At 40.1% G+C, this 17,694-nt stretch overlaps 1 protein-coding gene across 1 annotated transcript in view; it reads right to left on the bottom strand.

Annotated features, from left to right (window-relative positions):
• Positions 1–17,694, bottom strand: part of pdgfd (platelet derived growth factor d) — a 60,908-nt gene that overhangs the window by 31,228 nt on the left and 11,986 nt on the right. The window contains exon 2 of the mRNA XM_072392593.1: positions 375–564. Within this exon, the coding sequence (XP_072248694.1) occupies positions 375–564 (190 nt within the window). The remainder of the gene's footprint in view (positions 1–374; positions 565–17,694) is intronic.

The following is a 17,694-nucleotide window of genomic DNA, read 5'->3' as shown; positions in this document are numbered from 1 at the left end:
ATTAGTAAATAATTCTCACTTATTTTACTGCTGCCCTTCTTTCGATTTGAGCCTTTTACGCAATAAACTTTTCCTGTCCTCTCTGTCAATTTAAACCTTCTCCTCCATCACTCCATCTTGCACTTTTTTAATCACTTTTGTCTTTCATCTGACTTTTCTCCTTTATAGATGCTTGTTATGCATTAATGCTGCCTCCTCTTTGTCCTCTTCAATCCCTCCGTTCTCTCTCCAGGTATTGTCTTTCTCTCCTTTGATCTTTTTCACTAATACCTCTTTATGTCATCCCCTTTGTGTCTTTAAATCATCTGCTTTAATCAAATTTTTTCTAGTTTCCCACCATCTCCATCATTATCTTTCTGAATCTCGTGTTTTACCTGCACACTCCACTCTCTGGCTCCTCCAGGCCGAAGTGTCCGTCAAACTCCAGGTGTATGCGGCTGCCTGGTGGTGACTGCAGTTTCCATGACAACAGCAGGTTGCGAGGATAAGCGTTGGGGTAGCGTGGGCTGTGGATGACTCCACCCATTGGCGTTACCGTGATGTTTTCCGCTTTGTTGTACAAGTCTGTGGTGAGGCGATTGCTGTGTGTTAGTGGTTACAGCTATTCAGTTAGTTGGTCCAGTTCACAGACACGTGCACACAAGATGAAAATTCACACACTTGTGGATGTTGGCAGAGATAAACATTTTAAGAAAGTGAAGCACAAAACATAAAGGAACAGACAATATCAACACAAATTCAGCTAAACCTAGAAACACATTGCTTAAATTTGATTTTGTTTGTTTGGATGACCAAAATATATACAAAGTGGGCCCCTATACAGTTAAATACTTGTGTTTTTAAATGATCTTTAATCTAACTGGGCATTTCCATACTGCATTTTCTCATAATTATCGGCTCACGAGTATGTAAACCGGTGCAGATATAAATGCAGTATTATATCTTATATCGACCTGGTTAATTATTTGTTTCACCGTGGAGATGAAGCAACTGCAGTTTTCTTAAAATGTGACCCTTGACTTACAAGTGCAAACTGGGTTGTCATCCGAGTTTTTCAAACAGCACACAGTATTTGCTCAAAAATGCCAATTTCCATTTTCCACTTGCCTCTACCAGGCTTTTCATCGTGCTTATTTATTCATAGTTTGTTTTGCTTTATTTGATGTTTGACAGGTGCTCTTTTATCACGTCATCTTGTAGCACATCCTTCTATGCAGGTCTGTCTACCCCTTGTCCGGATGAACCGGCACTTAAAAACGAGAAAAGGATAAAAACATGCATTGATTTTTGTTTGCCGATTATTTGAAAAATTCCTTCAAATGCACTTTTCATCTTTTGGATGAAACGCCAATTTTGATGACATGTAAATATTTTTTGCAACATTTCTTTTGGTGAAAAAAATTGGCCGTTTGATCATAATAAAATGACTGTTGAAGAACAGAAAAACTGCACCAGGCTTGCTCTCACTCAAGCAAATCTCAAGAGAAAGTAATCTATGTTAGGTTTTTCTGTGCAAATAAAATCCATCGGAAAATGAACCGTTAGCATAAAAGACAACAAAGGCTGCTGACAGTGTGCTCTCATAGGCTTTAGTTTGAATCGCTTTGCCTTTCCTAGGTTCTGCAAATAAGTTTAGGTTTGTTGTTTCATATGTTCCTTTGGCTTCTTATCATGGCTGTACATTGTGGACAGCTGCTTGTACCTGTGACAATCCTGAACAGTATGGAGACTTTTTATATATATATTCATCTCATGAAACAAGCCGTGTTTTGTTTAGAAACGTCTATCAACAACAGTATTGATCTTTTCAGTGAAGGACATTGCACTGCTGCCAAAACCAATGCCTCAAACACACACGTATACACACAAGCAAGGATTTACTAACTCAGTTCTAACACAAAACTATATTCATGTGAAAACATCTTTCTCTCTGCCCTGTCCTACTTAAGTCAAATATTTGTAAAGTAGACAACGAGTATCACTGTAATATCTGTCACATGCTCAGCTTATGAGCATTGCAGCCTTTGTGACTGTTTTATCTGCAATGACACATTCTGAGGTTGTATAAGAATAATAACTGATGAACGCCACAATCATAACCACTGAGTATCTAGCCCTCACCAATCAAAACAGGCACAAATTCAGTTTTGATTGTACTGTTGACTTCCTTATAATTAGAAAGAAGGACTTACCTTCCACACACACACACACACACACTTAGTGAGAAGGTCAGGGTATGTGCTGAAGTAGGCTGACACGGCTGTATTTTCTGAGTGGTGTGTGTTTTTTGCAAGAGAGCTGAATGCTTAATCAAGGCACCGCAGCATGCACCCCTGAGAGATGATGATGATGAAGCTTTGGCCTTCTCCTCCACCTCTTCACTGTAAACTTTGCTTACTTTCTCCTCTCATCCCATCTCTCCCTTCCTCCTCCACCAATCTTCTCCTCTTCTATGCAGATTGCTCGTTTTGCCGATCGTCATTCCCGCTTTATCCGCTCGTTGTAGTTTCACCAAACACCCGAAGACGCCCTTCATACAGCAACGAGCCGGAACCAGCGTGTCATTTTAGTTTGGAGAGTTTGTGCTTATGCGAATGTGCAATTGTGGGCGCGCATGTGTGATGAGGACAGATTTGTTTGTAAAGGCATTCTTCCACTCTGCTGATCAGAGGTCTGAGTGTGTGGGTCCACTCAGTCATAAAAGTGCTTTTGAGTGAGGAACGCGGCTCGTAAAGTCATTTGTAAAAAAAAATGCACATATCACCGTTACAAATTCTTGTATACAACACAGTCATTTGAGAGTCTGCATCATTTTTGTCAACCCAACATGTGACATTTTTGGCAATCATGAAAGTGAATAAATGGGTAAATCCACCTTAACAACACTTGTTTTAGCCATTTATGTCACTTAGGGGCAGTCATGGCTCAGCTGGTAGAGTGGTTGTCTCCCAGCCAGAGGGTTCACAGTTTGATCCTCAGTGCATCCACGTGTCAAAGCATCCTCTGGCAAGACACACTGAACCCCGCATTCCCCCCCGACATGCTCACCCGTGAGTCAATGTAGAGAAAAAAGCACTCCACACTCTATATAGAGTACATATATATTATAAGAGGTGCTGTATTAGTGTCTGTGTGAATGAGTAACACTGTGTGAGTGTGTGTGTGTGTCTCCTTTATCATGACTGCACCCATCTGTGCACACAGGTTATGCATGTGAGCATTAAGAAGAAGGAAGAAACTAAATTGGGAAAATATGCAAATATGCCTGAGAAGCACCAGTCTCTTTTGGATGTTTCACAGTCACTTCATTGACCTTAATATAAATCATGCAGTGAAGTCAGTGACACTATTGCAAATTAATGCAAATGATAAAATGATTAGGAGAGAAGTTCCTGTTAACTATCAGTCCAGAGACTTGGCAGTGCTTGAAACTGGCAGTTACATTTTCTGATTTTGGGTAAAAAGCTTATATGAACTAAGGATTAAGCAGAATCCTGAAGCAAATCCTGGGGGCACAGAATGCAGTGCGGTGTGAAAATATTTCAACAGCGAAACAGTTTTGTTTAGCTCTACACTGCAGTGCATGCTAATTGAAATTAAACTACAATATTACAAAGTTTCAACTTAAATGGTGTTTGACAAATTTGATAAGGTGGTAATCGCTAGACCATGATTTATACACTTCTTTTACATTCCCTCTCACGCACTCCCTGCAGCGTGGGTTTGTTTCCAACGCTTTCAAGACCACGTTGAAGGTCTCTAATCAATCCTGCATATCAGGTTCCTCTAATTACTGAATGAGGGCTAAATATTTGATTTAGTTGCTCTATTTGCCATTATTTTAATATAACATTTTGCATCCCCAACACTCCCAATCACATACAGTGAGATCCAACAAGTATGACACGCATACAAACTAAGAACAAAAGGAGGCATCGCAACCCAAATAAGAGGAGCTCATCAAAGATACACATATAAACATATGAATCATAGATAGCGTATCACTTTTTCTTACATTTGTTTGCAGCAACCTCCTTCTGCAAAGAAATAGAAATAGAAACATTTTGTTGCATGTGGGAACGATCCAAGTTTTTCAAAAACAAGAGTTGGATTGTGCATGTACGGGAGTGGTAGAACCATCTCACTGAATAAACAGTCTTAGTCCTATATAAATCACTCCGATTGTATGAAAATTTATATTCATCAAGCTTTATTACGGTTCTTTAAGCATCTTTTTAAAAAACAATCGTACAAAAGAAACTTATCGAATGATGACTACGAATAATCTTAATTCCAGCGACCCCCTCTCCATCTTGACTTGTGAAAAACTAGATTTTTCAGTGATTTGTTTGGCATTAAACCAGCATAATTTTCAAAAAGCAACACAGCATAACATATTGCCTTTATACTATTTTTTAGTTGAAATACAGAGTTTAAAGGATTTTAAAAATCATTGCATTCTGTTTTAATTTACACTTAAACAGAGCCTTTTTATTTTTTTTTTAAAACAGTGTCTCTGCACTTTCATCTGACCATTTGCAAAGACCGATCAAAGCACATGCAGCCGTGCGCTAACTCTTCGGATCAAAGCCAGAAAACTTGAAAATCAGTCTCATTAAAACATATCTTCCAGGACCTATGCACTTTAACAGAATATCATCTATATCTTCAAAACCTAAAATAAAGTTAATAGTTCGTAATCTCATAGAATGTACTCAAAATAAAACTGACTGTCTGACTTGCATCCAAGATGTAGAAACACCCCCTTTCTCTCTTTCACACATGCACAGGCATGTAATATCTGAGTCTGGCAATTAAGCTTTCAAACTCCTGATCTAACTCCTAAGCAACTGACAGTGATGCTGCGTGACTGTGTGGTGAGTTTGTGTGTGTCGTGAGCAGATAAAAGTGAGTTTGTCGATGTGATCGCCTCCACGAGAAAAGTTTTTCTTGCCGTGTGCATTTGCTCGCATGCATGTCAGAGAGGTGGCATGTGGATAAATTCTCGCTAATTAAACGTGGCTCTCCCACCTCCAGTGCCAGGGTGTGATGTTCTTCATGGCTCCCAGATCTATTTCTGATCCAAGTGCCAATCACACTCGAATCACACAGCAACATGGCACATCAGAGGCTGAAAAATAGCTCTTGTGCGAGAGTGCTGAAGTAACAAGTAAAGACTCGATAACAAAGACGTAATGTTTACTTTCCTTTTTTTAGTCTTAAGCCCACAGTGATGTGGGCAAGTCACAGCTGTGCAGGTGCCTTTTATTCATGTAACCCCTTTTTTAATACAAGTATCTGTTCTGTGCAAACCAAACTACTTTTCATGACTGACGGTTGATACGTTCCCAGTCAAAGATATACTCACACAGGATAATACATATAACGAGGTGATCCCATTTCGTACATCTGCTGTCCCCTGTCTAACATATCTTGTCTGACTTTGAGCTTCTCAAAATGAATTCTCACAAACCCTACTCCAACCCAGCACAAACTTATAGGACAAAAATAATACCTTCACTTTCAGATGTGGACGAAACTCCAGAAACTGTTGTAGATGGGCTTTAAAGAAGACATATGACAACTTTTTTTTAGACAAGGAGAACCAATTACTTGAGGTGTGTGACACACTTTGCCCAAAACATCACAAGGACTGAATACAACAGCTTCCCTTTCACACACTGATTTACAGCTCATGGTGTGGGATGTCTTCATTAAGATCTATCCTACTGCTTCAAGCTATCATGCCAACATAAATGTGGACAAAAGTTTTACTCAATAACTCTTGTGCTAAGCCTTACTCATAATAGCTCATGCTTCCACATACCAAGCTGATTTCTTCGGATTTCACTTTGGAAGAGGGAAACTTGAATTTCTTGGGTTGTGCGAGTTGCTTGACTATTTCACACAGAGTAATAGGATGTCAAGATACAAGCTTTTATAATATCATAGTTTAGGCATGAATGATCCAATCAAATTACCCTCACTACAAAAAAACTTTGCAACTGACTTCCGAAACCATTCTTTTATGATCATCTCTGTCATCAGTATAGACACATCTGCAAAACTCGGGTATCTGGAAAATACTTTACTTGTCTGTTTGGTGACAGTTTTGAGTTGAAATTATTTCCCACTAGCAACTAAACCGCTGCTAAACACAGTGAGCATGTGTGTATGTATGTGTTTAGAACACTATTTGTGGGTACAGTGGGTTTTATATGTGCACATCTGTTCGTCGCTATATATGGATCGGTGTTTGTGTGCATGTAAGTGTGTATTGGCTGTTGATGTGGAGAGCTTTACTTGCGCCCTCAGAGTATTTCCACCCTTGAGAAATAAGCAAAGCCTTTTCCATCTGGCTAAATGTTAGCTCAAGGCCTATATGAGAGTGTGCCTGTGTGTCTTTATGCATCGCTGTGCTGCTTATCAAAGCCTATGCTGGCTCCACTGTTTTGCCACTCTCTCATGACAAATCAGCTTTAAATATTCTCCCCTGTTTCTCAGTCACGCTCACACAAGCATGGAGGCATAAAAAACACACACACACCCTGGGGGTGAACACTGCATGCCAAGGGGTGTCAGCTTTGGTCAGCATCGGCTTTCGCCCCACATCTCTCCACGACTACTTCTTCACTTCCTCCATTCCCTCCATCCTGCACCATCTTCCCGCTTCAGTTTCCATCTCTTTCTGACCACAACATTGAAGCTCTGCTTTTTCTTTCTCGGTTTACTCAAAGGGACAACTGACTCAAGTCTGAAAATAGTTCATGCTTTAGGGAACTAGCCAAATCTGTCGGAATTAACTGCCAACCGTTCAAAAACAGTGTCTATATCTCATATTATTATTCTAGTCCTACCTTTGCAGCTGAGACTAATGAACTTCTTCTGTTTTCTTTGATACAAAAGAAATGTATGTTTGTTGCATTGTTAAAAGTGTGTGGCTTTTTGGACTGGAGTGATGGTGCGGTTAGCTATGTAGAATGGAGGGGGGGGGGGACTAGTTATTCTCCACTCCAAATACTTGTCAAAGACTGTGTGGGAGTGCCCCGTGCATTTCGAGGACTGCCTAAGAATTCATCTGATGTGCTGAGGCAGCTGCGGTGTACATATTCATGAATTATAAAAAAACAGCAGGTCTATAGTGGAGAACGCTCCACATGCATTATGTCCCTTCAGCTGGACACAACACATTTGCTTGATGATCATCAGATTTTGGTCATAAATAGGTTAACATGAATGTGGGCTAAAAATGTATAAAACATAAGTGACAGAGGAAATATTCATTCTCGTCATGTGCTTTCCTAAATTAATGCCGGAGTATCAAACCACAGAAACGGTCTTTTCAGCCGCATTGAATAAGTGTATGAATAGTAAAACTATGTACTTCTGAGTCATTTAGATGGCATTCTGACATTCATTATGCCCATTTATGAGCTTGAGACCAGCCTGTAGTACAAGCCAGTCTAGAAACCGCACACCATAACTTTGGTTACCAGCCTGGCTTCACACCAACTAGATAATGAAATACTTTAAAAAAAATATGTAGATGCACACATCTTCACCCCCCTCATTTTCTGTCTTGCAAGCAAAGCGACTGAAATATCATGCAAAAGGTTTGATCAAAGTTTCAGTTGCTATGAATAACTGTAAAAAGCAAACAGTGACTTTATTTCCTAATGAAAACACGATACATTTTCTTTCATATCTCAGATTTCATTCCATTTCATTCTTTAACAGTTTTAAATTAAAAAACGTAGGCAGCCAAGAGTACTTCTGTTCTAGTTCGGGGTGTTTGTGCTCATTCTTTCTGCAAAAGGTCTCCAGTCTTGTGAGATCTGCAGAATTTCAATGTTAAGAAAACACATGAGGACCACATCAAAACTGCAACTTGTTTTTTTAGAGTTAGTCCTCTTTAGGCAATGTTTACTCCTTTCAAATGTGCTGATATTTAATTGAAAGAATTTTTCCCACTAACAGTGAACAACTCCCACAGCCTATGGCTGCAACACAAGCCCAATGCTCGATAAAGACACTTAACTGCTGGAGAGGTGGTATTTTCATAACCTCCCCCTCGAAAAAAAAAAAACCCACAATTTTATTCAGTGATACCAATATTCTGTTTTCACTTAATCAGTCCATTGTAATTGTTTCTAAAAATGCATCAGGAATAATTAAATGTTAATTTGCTTCTGATGCTGAATAGTGTGGTGAGCAGACAGGAAAAATGTTTTCTTTGCACCACAACTGCTAAATGTTCCTGAGGGTCTTTTTTGTTTATATTCTGATAAGCCTTTCTGTCAAATCTGAGCAGTTAACTCGAAGAATGTTCTTGCCTCTCTACAGATAGTGAAAGTGGTCACCCTCAACTTTTATAGCCATCCCGTGACCATGAATTCTTTTATTTTTTTATCAGTTGCTTAGAGAAGCTCCAGGCTCCAGACCATTGGTAAAAAGTTTAGAGGAGCTTTCATAAAGCTTTGACATTTGCATCACCTTACCTTTACTAACAAAGACTTAGAACAAAACAACCTTGACAAGAACAGTAATGTCTGAGATGCAGATGAAAGTTATGTACCTGTTTTTGCAGTAGTGCTGATTTTTCTTTTCTCACTCTGAAATTGTATGATTCAGAAATGCACCAAACTTGCATAAAATGCTGATTAAAAATCTTCCATCTTTAACTTTACATCTTTTTGAGTTGATCTACAATTTGCCAATCTATACAGGACATTTTGACCAAGATGACCAAATTTTCTATGCCTTTCTTTATTTCTTTCTCATTCTCTTGCACATTTTCTATATTTCCCTCAAGACAATAAAAATCAAAGCTCATCATGACCTAGCACTTGTCCTTATAGCCCCCTGCCTGGGGACAATTTTAGTACAATACAAAACACTGTGGGGTGTTTGTCTCTCTGCATTCTCCCCTCCTAGAAGGGGTAACATGCTCTGTGTGTGTCTGTGTGGGTGGATGTTTTCAGTGTGACAGCGTCAGCATGTGAGAGGGTGCATGAGAAAGAGTTTGCATGCTATGTGGGCGTTCGGGTGAACGCATACCTCTGTTAGAGGATTTTGAAGATTTTGTATAAGTGCAGCTGTGTGTGTGAAAATGTGTGTGAGAATGTGTGAATATTCCTTTGAAGTTGAAACAAAGGCATGCCCTGTGACACGGACAGAGGAGGTTAGACAAACAAATGTGAACATGACCGGAGTCCTGTTTACTGAGCTGGAGGACTAGAGAGTGGACATCCTCACAGGGTGAAGACAAACACAGAGGGAGTGACAAAATGAAGGTGAGGACAGGATGAGAAAGACCGAGACGCCGCATTGATGAATGACGGTGGCGTGGAGGAGAGAGAAACGGGGGGAGGAGATAAGTGAATGAGGAAGTACGGAGGTCAAAAAAAGGGAGACTGAGAGGGAAACTACTTGACTGTTAAGCCAGAGCAGATAAGGAAAGACTAGAGGCAGCGGAAAGACTGCGGGGAAGACACCTCCACGGCTACTGTGAAAAAAATGAGAAAGACAAATGACACCACAACACATCAAACACTGCAAAGGCTGAACCAAGAGCATGTCTGAGTTGGATTTAAAAATCTAAAAGGACACAAACAACTTTGTTTGTATTTTTGATGTAACGACAATGTTTGTGGAAGTTTTTCTCTTGCTTTGTCGGAATGTGTAATGATTTGTGCAAATTCCAAATTAATCTGTTTTCCCAGCACTTTCAGAGGCAATAGAAGAAGAAACATCCCTAAGGAGCCATGATTCATCATGCATGTGGCATTTCCTTCGGTTCTGGAGCATTTCAGCTGGTCCTTACATCGTCACCAGCAGGTTTCAATGGCCCTTTTGGTCCTTTGATTAGCAAAAGCATCCACTTAACTTTTACAAGTGCCTCTTGTGCATGTATGACTCAACACCTTTTGAGGGGAAAATTAGCCTAATGGGTACAGAGGAGGGGGATGGGCTGCTCTCTGCCAGATGTGGCACAAAATTAGTGGTTATGAAACTGAAAAGATACATTTTTAGATTCATTACATCTTCAATAAATTCTCTGAGCTACGCTTTTCAAATGATGTCACGATTTGTAAGCAACATCACGAATCCATGCAAAATTAGTGTATGGCGGTAATCAACATCATATAAATACTGGTTTGATGTATCTTTGGCTTTAGCTTATCTGTAAAATAACACATTTTCACACATCGTGCATTCTCCTACACATCTATTGACATATATATGGTGTTCAGTTCAACAGGACTCAAGGAAGCCTATTTCATGGAGGTTTCATGACTCCAAAATGAAGAAACTCTGGGTTTCAGGGTCTGAAGCAAGAGCACCGAATCCTCACATAACAGTGTAGTAATCGCAGTTCATGTCCTCTTCGGTCCGAATGTCAACGTGGAGACAGTTGTGGCAGTAAAACATATTTTCATGGGGTTCATTGATCATTTCCATTAAATACTGCATGTCAAAATTCTCTTTGCTCTTCATCCAGCTGAAAGCATAAATAGACACGAACAGAGATCAAAAGCTTGTTGAATTTTCAATATTATTAATTCCGCCAATGTCTTAATTCTAATGGATTTCATCACAAAAAACAAACTATTGATAAATGTGATTCAGCAGAGGTACACGGCAAATATTAACTATAAGTGCCATATTGGTATCGTCTGTATCCCTTTTGTTGGGACGACATCAACTTCTGTTAAGTAGTTACATTTCTATGCTGCGTTGCTTTGAAAAAGAGAAAATTTTGTTGGTCCGCCAGAGTGGCACACCAACATCCCTCAAAGTGTGTTTCACATGACTTACTTTTACATTCCATGGAAAATCTGCAGAATGCTATAATCGGGACAGTCCTTGTTATTTCCTATGCATTGCATGGTGGAATAATGTGCTCATCAGGGTTTAAAGACGCAAGTAGATTTACTCTGAATTCCAACATCCTCATATTCAAGTTGAAACCAGATTGAATGGAAATGTGACAAAGCTTTGCTCTTGTTCCTACAGGCTAATCCCTGCATTGCACAAAGCTAAAGTCTATATTCTCCCCAGCTTGTGACAGTACACTTAGCAGGCCGTTGTCCTTTGTTGTGATGTGGTACTGTTTAACACCTTGGCTTTACTTGCTGAATAATGCAGTGAGGGAGCAACTCCCGCTGAGTCAGCACTGAGGACAGGTCAGCGGAGACGCTGTGTTTGAACGACTCTGGCAGCCTTGACACATGAATGCAGAGGCGGCGCACACAAGCGGATGCTAGGATGCTTGGCGTTTTCACGTAAACACAGGTAGTACAATGCATAGTTGTGCAGACGAGGAAGACCGGGTTAAAATGCATAATCAATGCAGATTAAAGCATGCTTCAGGGTCAACACATTTTCCACTGGAGAATACATTAAGGCACACCAGTTAGCTTCCCTAGCTTCTAATTTATTCCCACTACTTGACTTACAGTCTTCCTGCATACACAGTTTAAACATTTTAAACTACAAATTGGTGTATTATTAAAATGTATCAAGCAAAATATTCTTTAAATACATTTTCTTTTAGCATCTAGGCTATATAGAGGTGCTACAGATTTTTGCGATATACAGAAAATCTGCACCTTGTAAAAGGAGAGGGATAAAAAAAATAAAATAAAAAATTCTGTGAAAAGATGAGAGAAGAGAATGAGCGACAAATGGAGTGGTGGAGGGAAGGACAGAAAGACATGCGGAGATGGGAAGGAGAAAGAGAGAGGAAGGAAACCGATCCCTGACTGAAAGTAAGAGGAGGAAGCAGGTGGGACGGACGATGACAGACGAAGAGAAGGGGTTTGAAGGAGGAGCAGAACAGAGATGGAAAGGATGAGATGGGTTTGTCCCTGTGTAACCTACTACAATGTGATGGAGTGTATTTACTGAGGCTTTGTCAGCAACATCCTCCCCATATGTCTCTGCAGTATGTGTGGCTTGATGAAGAGTGTTGCCTGGCACGTAGTATATCTTTTATGCGATCTCTGTTTAGCCTCTGATGTATTAAGAATGTGAAATACTGCTATTGGAAATCAAACAGGTTTACTTATTTATTTAGTTATTCTTTTTTTTGTTGTTTTTGTTTTGTATGATTAGGCTTAAATTTGGGCGGGGGGGCCTCTGTTGCTGTCTCGTTTCAGACACTTGGGGGATTTTCATCGGATATCGCTGACATCTGTCATTTAGGCAGGCAATTGTCACACAAACGACCAAGGACACAGCCAGCCTACTCTCATTTTGAAGATCTCTTTAGCGTCTTGCATGGGTGCGCGTGTGTGTATTTCTAAAGATCTGTGCCAGCATTAAGAGTCAATGTAATCATGTTCGTGCTTGTGAGAGTGTGTGTTTGTGTGGCTTGTTAGAGAGGAAGTTAGACCCTGCTGACAGCTACTGCAGTCTGAACAGCAGGGCTGATGAGGACAATAAATTAGCCCTGATTTGCACACACACACACACACACAGATACGGATATTCATGTTGATTTGTGCACAGTATAAAACATACACGTTATACTTTTGGAATATACCAGAACCCCTTAAATATGTCTGTATTTCCGCCTAATCATTGAAAACATCATATTCTTTACATGCGTGACAATAGCAATTACAGACAGCAAATTAGTTTAATTTGTCAGTCTTAGCACAGTTTGATAATAATTAATAGAGATAATTGATCGTATGTTATGTATCTGTGAGGTGAAGTCAAAGTGGGTCGGGCGGTGTATTGACTTCTTGATCGATCAAGCAGAATATAAAATGAGAAAACCTGTTTCTTCTGTAAATCTGAACGTGTTCACATCTCTTCACTTTCACTGACCCCACAGAACCACCTTCCTCTGAGAGCGTGAGCAAACGCAGTGAGCTGCTGATTCTCTCACAGCTACAGGTCATAATAGGTAACATAGCAACTTGGTGCATTTTTGTGCATCTTTTCTTTTGTCCTCTTAAAAGAGGACAAATTAAAAGTGAAAAAAAAAAGTTAAAAGTGACAAATCTGAGTTCATGGACTGAGCCCCTGCTCAACAAAAAAACTAATTTAAGCCTCTCTGCGGCTTGACAAAGATCACATGAACAAGCCAGAGGGTTGTTGGCAAACACATTTTGAACTTGTAGGTTTAATAATAAATAATTGGGAGAGATCAATATCTGTGGGCAGAAAAAAAAATGCTGCATTCCAGCATCAAGATATCAACACATCTCATATGTGGTGCTTGTATTTTTGTTTGGACCTGTTTTGAAGCATCTGATTTGACAAAACAATGAATTCTGAATATTGCTAGCTATCATCTCAGGATATCTGCAAAGCGTTCATAAACAGAATCTCAAGAGAAAGTGTCTCGCATAGCCAGACAACGACAATTGACACCAAAGTCATCTTACCACAGAATGGTTTAAAAATCCCACAGCCATTCTGTATAGAGAAAAGGACAAAAACTGGGTGTGGATACATAAGGTTCACACACTCTGACGCCCTCACAAATGTATAACACTCCCCAGTTTCCCTGATAAATAAATGACAAAAATATTTGGACTGATTGATTTAATTGTGTTCTCTACTTATCTACTTTTTAGAGGAATATCTTAAAAAAAATGAAAATTGTTTGTGTTCACAAACTTTCAAACACGATATGCAGCCATAATCTAAGAGATATTCAGTAAATGACCAATGCAGGGAAGTTTAACTTTATGCTTTTTTAAATACCTGTAACTGTTAACTTTATCGGGATTAAATGAAGGGAATACAATTTTCTGGGCTGTGTACATGTTGTATATGTGTGTGTGTGTGTGTGTGTGGCATGTTTTTTGGGCCCCAGCTGGGTTAGCACAAATTTATCAAGTTTGTCCCCCTAAGGACTGCTTGAACGCTGTTTGCTAGATGTATGTTTGTGTGTGTGTGTGTGTGTGTGTGTGTTTGCTGGGAGCACTGTGCGTGATGCTGAGCAGATGCTGATGTTTTGACAGCCATCCTGCTCCCAGTCTGTCTGCCTCACATCAGCTGTGTGTCTCCATGAGCGTGCATTTGTATACATTTTTGTCAGCAGGCGTGTGCCCAAACGCAACACTGCCTGTGTGTGCTTTTGCAATGCAGGGTTAAGCAGTGGTCTGACTGTCAAGTGTGTGTCTGACCTTCATCTACCACTGGGATCACTTATCCTGCTGCAGGCTCTACAGTAGTACATAACATCGTCCTCCTGCCATTTCTTCCCACTTTTTCTTTGGAATATCTATCCTCTTTTTCCACTTTAACCTTTCTTTCTGCCACTGTGTCTCATTTTTCTGTTTTGATAGCCCTCTAACAATTTCCCCTATCCATGTCCCCTATCCCCAATCCTCCCTCTCTGTTGTGTGTTCATATTCTCGATTTCTCTCACTACACTTGCAGCTGCCTCTTGCCCCTCCCCGTGCTGCTCAGAAACCCAAAAATCAGAGCGTTAACGATGAAATGAAAACAGGAGGGGGGAAGCTAATGAAAACAAGAGAAGCCAGGGTTAGAGAGGGTGAGACTGCAGAAGAAATGCTGAGATGCACAAATGACGAATCAGAGAGAGAGAGCGAGTGAGACATATGGTGAGAAACGCTGACAGTTGGGGAAGTAGAGATAAAAGTGTTTGACAGAGGAGGAAAAAAAAGAGTCTTTCATTTGTGTCAGGACACCATTGTCGGAGTAACAAAGACATAGCTCCACGAGAGGATTTGTCAAACACAGTCAACACACACACACACACACACACACACACACATCTAATATAATATAAAACATACAGTGTTTATCTCTTTCCTTCAGCAGGGTTGAATCTCCTGGGGTGAAAGGAGCTCCCGCTCTCATCTTCCCTCAGTCACTTCTGACATTTGTCATATTCTCACCCTCACTTAGGGGGTTGCAGAAACCTCCTGGCATTGGGACTTTTTTTAAATTCACGTTCAAATTTTTTGGGGGGGCGGAGGAGGAGGTGGTAGGAGGAGTTTGAACCTTGTATTCTACAGTTTTAGGAGGAACTGTAAACATTGGTAAACATGGCTTCCTTCATGTCCCTTTTCTTGAGAAAATATCTCAACAACTTATTTCCAGCGATGCTGCAATTCACAGAGGCTTCACATTCAATCGGGAGCCATCGATAACCCTTCTTGTTGTTACTTTTGGTGATATTAACCTCCTGCATGAAAGGCCAGCAGCGAATTTGGTTTGGTATTCGGAGCTGTCTGTTTCTTCATGTCAGACTGGAATGGTTTTGTTTTAACAGTCATATAACAACCAGGGCAACATGACAAAAAAAATGCATCCCAGTATTATTTTCTTTATTCACCACAGTCTTAATTAAATTGGCACATCGGCTGCTGTCGCATTTGTTTTTGGCGAGAGACAGGCTGTTTGGCCTATACGTGGACAGACTGAAAATGTGGAACGTTTTTCACCAAAGTCAACAGAAATTTAACTTGGATCTAGCTTTGAGATTGTTTTACTGTTCAGCCACAATTACAAGCCAAATGCCTTACAATACCGGACATTTACATAACATTTCTTTAGCAGACAGTTTTATTCAAACCAACTTACCAGTAAGAAACACACTGATGTTCAATGTGGGGTTCCAGTCGAAAGACACTTTGACAGGTTAAATGGGGAAGTTGGGGTTCAAATCAGCAGCCTTCCGACTGAAAGAAAATGACCTTCCCTCCTGAGCTACGGCCGTCTTAAGTTGATTTTTGGTCAAAATGTGAGCTCACCACATCCCTGAAGTTGCACTCAGGTCAAAACAGCAGACATGGAGGAGGGATAGAAATGCTTTTCCTCCCTTTGTGATGTAACCTTTGCACAAAGCATAAACTGGTGGACACGGGGTTGCAGATCGGGCTTATGAAACGCAACATGTGAGGCTGCGGCACAGTCTGAACAAAGCAGTTATGGCAGCAAAAATAAGTGCAAAGAACACTCAGCTTGAATACACTTGATGCAAAGAGCTCACTCATTGCGGTGAGCTGAGTACACTGGCACTGAATGCAGTGTCCAAGGGCCATTTTCCTACATTGGACAAGTGACATCAATAGTTTCATCAGACAGTATTCAGTCACTTTTACAAAAAAGTTTCTCATACCTTCATTCAGACAAATAGAGAGCTTTATGAGAGAGTCACAGTGTGCAATAGATATTTGCATTCCCAATTCCAAAAACTTGGGGTGCAGTGAAAATGTAAATGAAGACAAAATGTAACGATTTGAAAATCTCACAAACCAGCATTTTCCAATTTTCTATTAACAACAGAAACAAAGGACACTGTATAAAGTGTATAAAGTGAGACATTTTAGTGTTTCATGAAAAATATCAGCTTATCTTGAATTTGACGGCAGCAACACATTTAAAAAAATATTATGGCAACAGCAACAAAATGCTGGAAAAGCAAGTGGCATGAAAGAGAAACAGCTGGAGGATCATGTTGCAACTAATTATGTTAACTTGCAACATGTTGGTAACGTGACTGGATATGATGAGCTGATGGTAAAATTCCTCACTTTCAGCATTAAGCATGTTTTCTTTGCTCTGTTCTGAATGAAATAGTATCTGAGATTTGAACATCGCTGCATTCTGGTTTTATTTGCATTTTACACAGCATCCCAACCTTTTTGGAGTCAGGGGTTGTGCAATGAATGAGGTCACCGTTTTATTATTACAACCAAACTCCACCATCAAGCCACTTCTCCCACATGGCGTTTCTGCCGCCACAAGCCGTGATATTTCATATCAAACAAACATTTATCTGTAAGCGTGCCGTTGAAGGGAGCAGTTGAAAATATTGCTTTTCTTTCTATTTAAACCTATTGTGCAGGCGGTGTGATAAAGGCTACTACCTGGCCTCTGGAAACCAGACGCGTCACTGCACTGCAGCCAACAAAATCATTGCTGTTGACTTTACAAAAACATTCTCTTTCACTTCCCCCGGGTTCACTGTAAGCACAGCTGTCTCTCTCGCCATAAATGAGACAGAAACACAGCGACATGCAATACAAAACATGTAGGACAGGTTTTCCAGGTCAAAGAGAACAATCTTCCTGTAAGGACGCCGTCATCAGGGTGATCATTCAGACATGAGCCTGACATCTTAATTTTCTGTCAGATTAATGGAAAGTTCAGAAGAGACGAACTGATGTATGTATCTAATAAGTAATTCACATGGATAGAAATCCACATTTTAGAAGCTCTAAATGGTGAATGTAATTCTTATCAAAATATGACATGATATAATCATTAATTAGCTAATAAACTGATTACTTGTTCAACTAACTAGACATGATCTTGAGATGGGATCGTGTCAAAATGTTGGCTTTCAGACACATACTCATTAACTGGACAACACCTGTTTCTGAGCCTGGCCCACATTTCGATCAAAACTACACACTTGTGAAAGTGCATGATTGTATTTTCTGTCCTCAGTCAGACAAACATAGTAACACCGCCCAAAGTACTGCAAACTAATTTGGTGGCATTGCCTCTGTGTCACTGTGTAACAGCCACATTTTTCCACGATGACAAACACACGTACATAGCGAAAACATTGGCCATATTGTTGAGACTGGTAATCATCTCTCACACTCTGCTCATTGTCTCTGACTCAAACACGGCCCAATTCTCTATCATTTCATTAATGGCTGAGGACTCGAGCTGAATGCAAACACATACTGA

This window comes from Leuresthes tenuis, unplaced genomic scaffold (assembly GCF_036924035.1).
Source record: "Leuresthes tenuis unplaced genomic scaffold, fLeuTen1.0.hap1 SCAF_9, whole genome shotgun sequence".
In the NCBI taxonomy this organism is placed as follows: Eukaryota; Metazoa; Chordata; class Actinopteri; order Atheriniformes; family Atherinopsidae; genus Leuresthes; species Leuresthes tenuis.
Note: the sequence above shows the minus strand (reverse complement) of the source record. Positions and strands in the feature narration are given on the sequence as shown.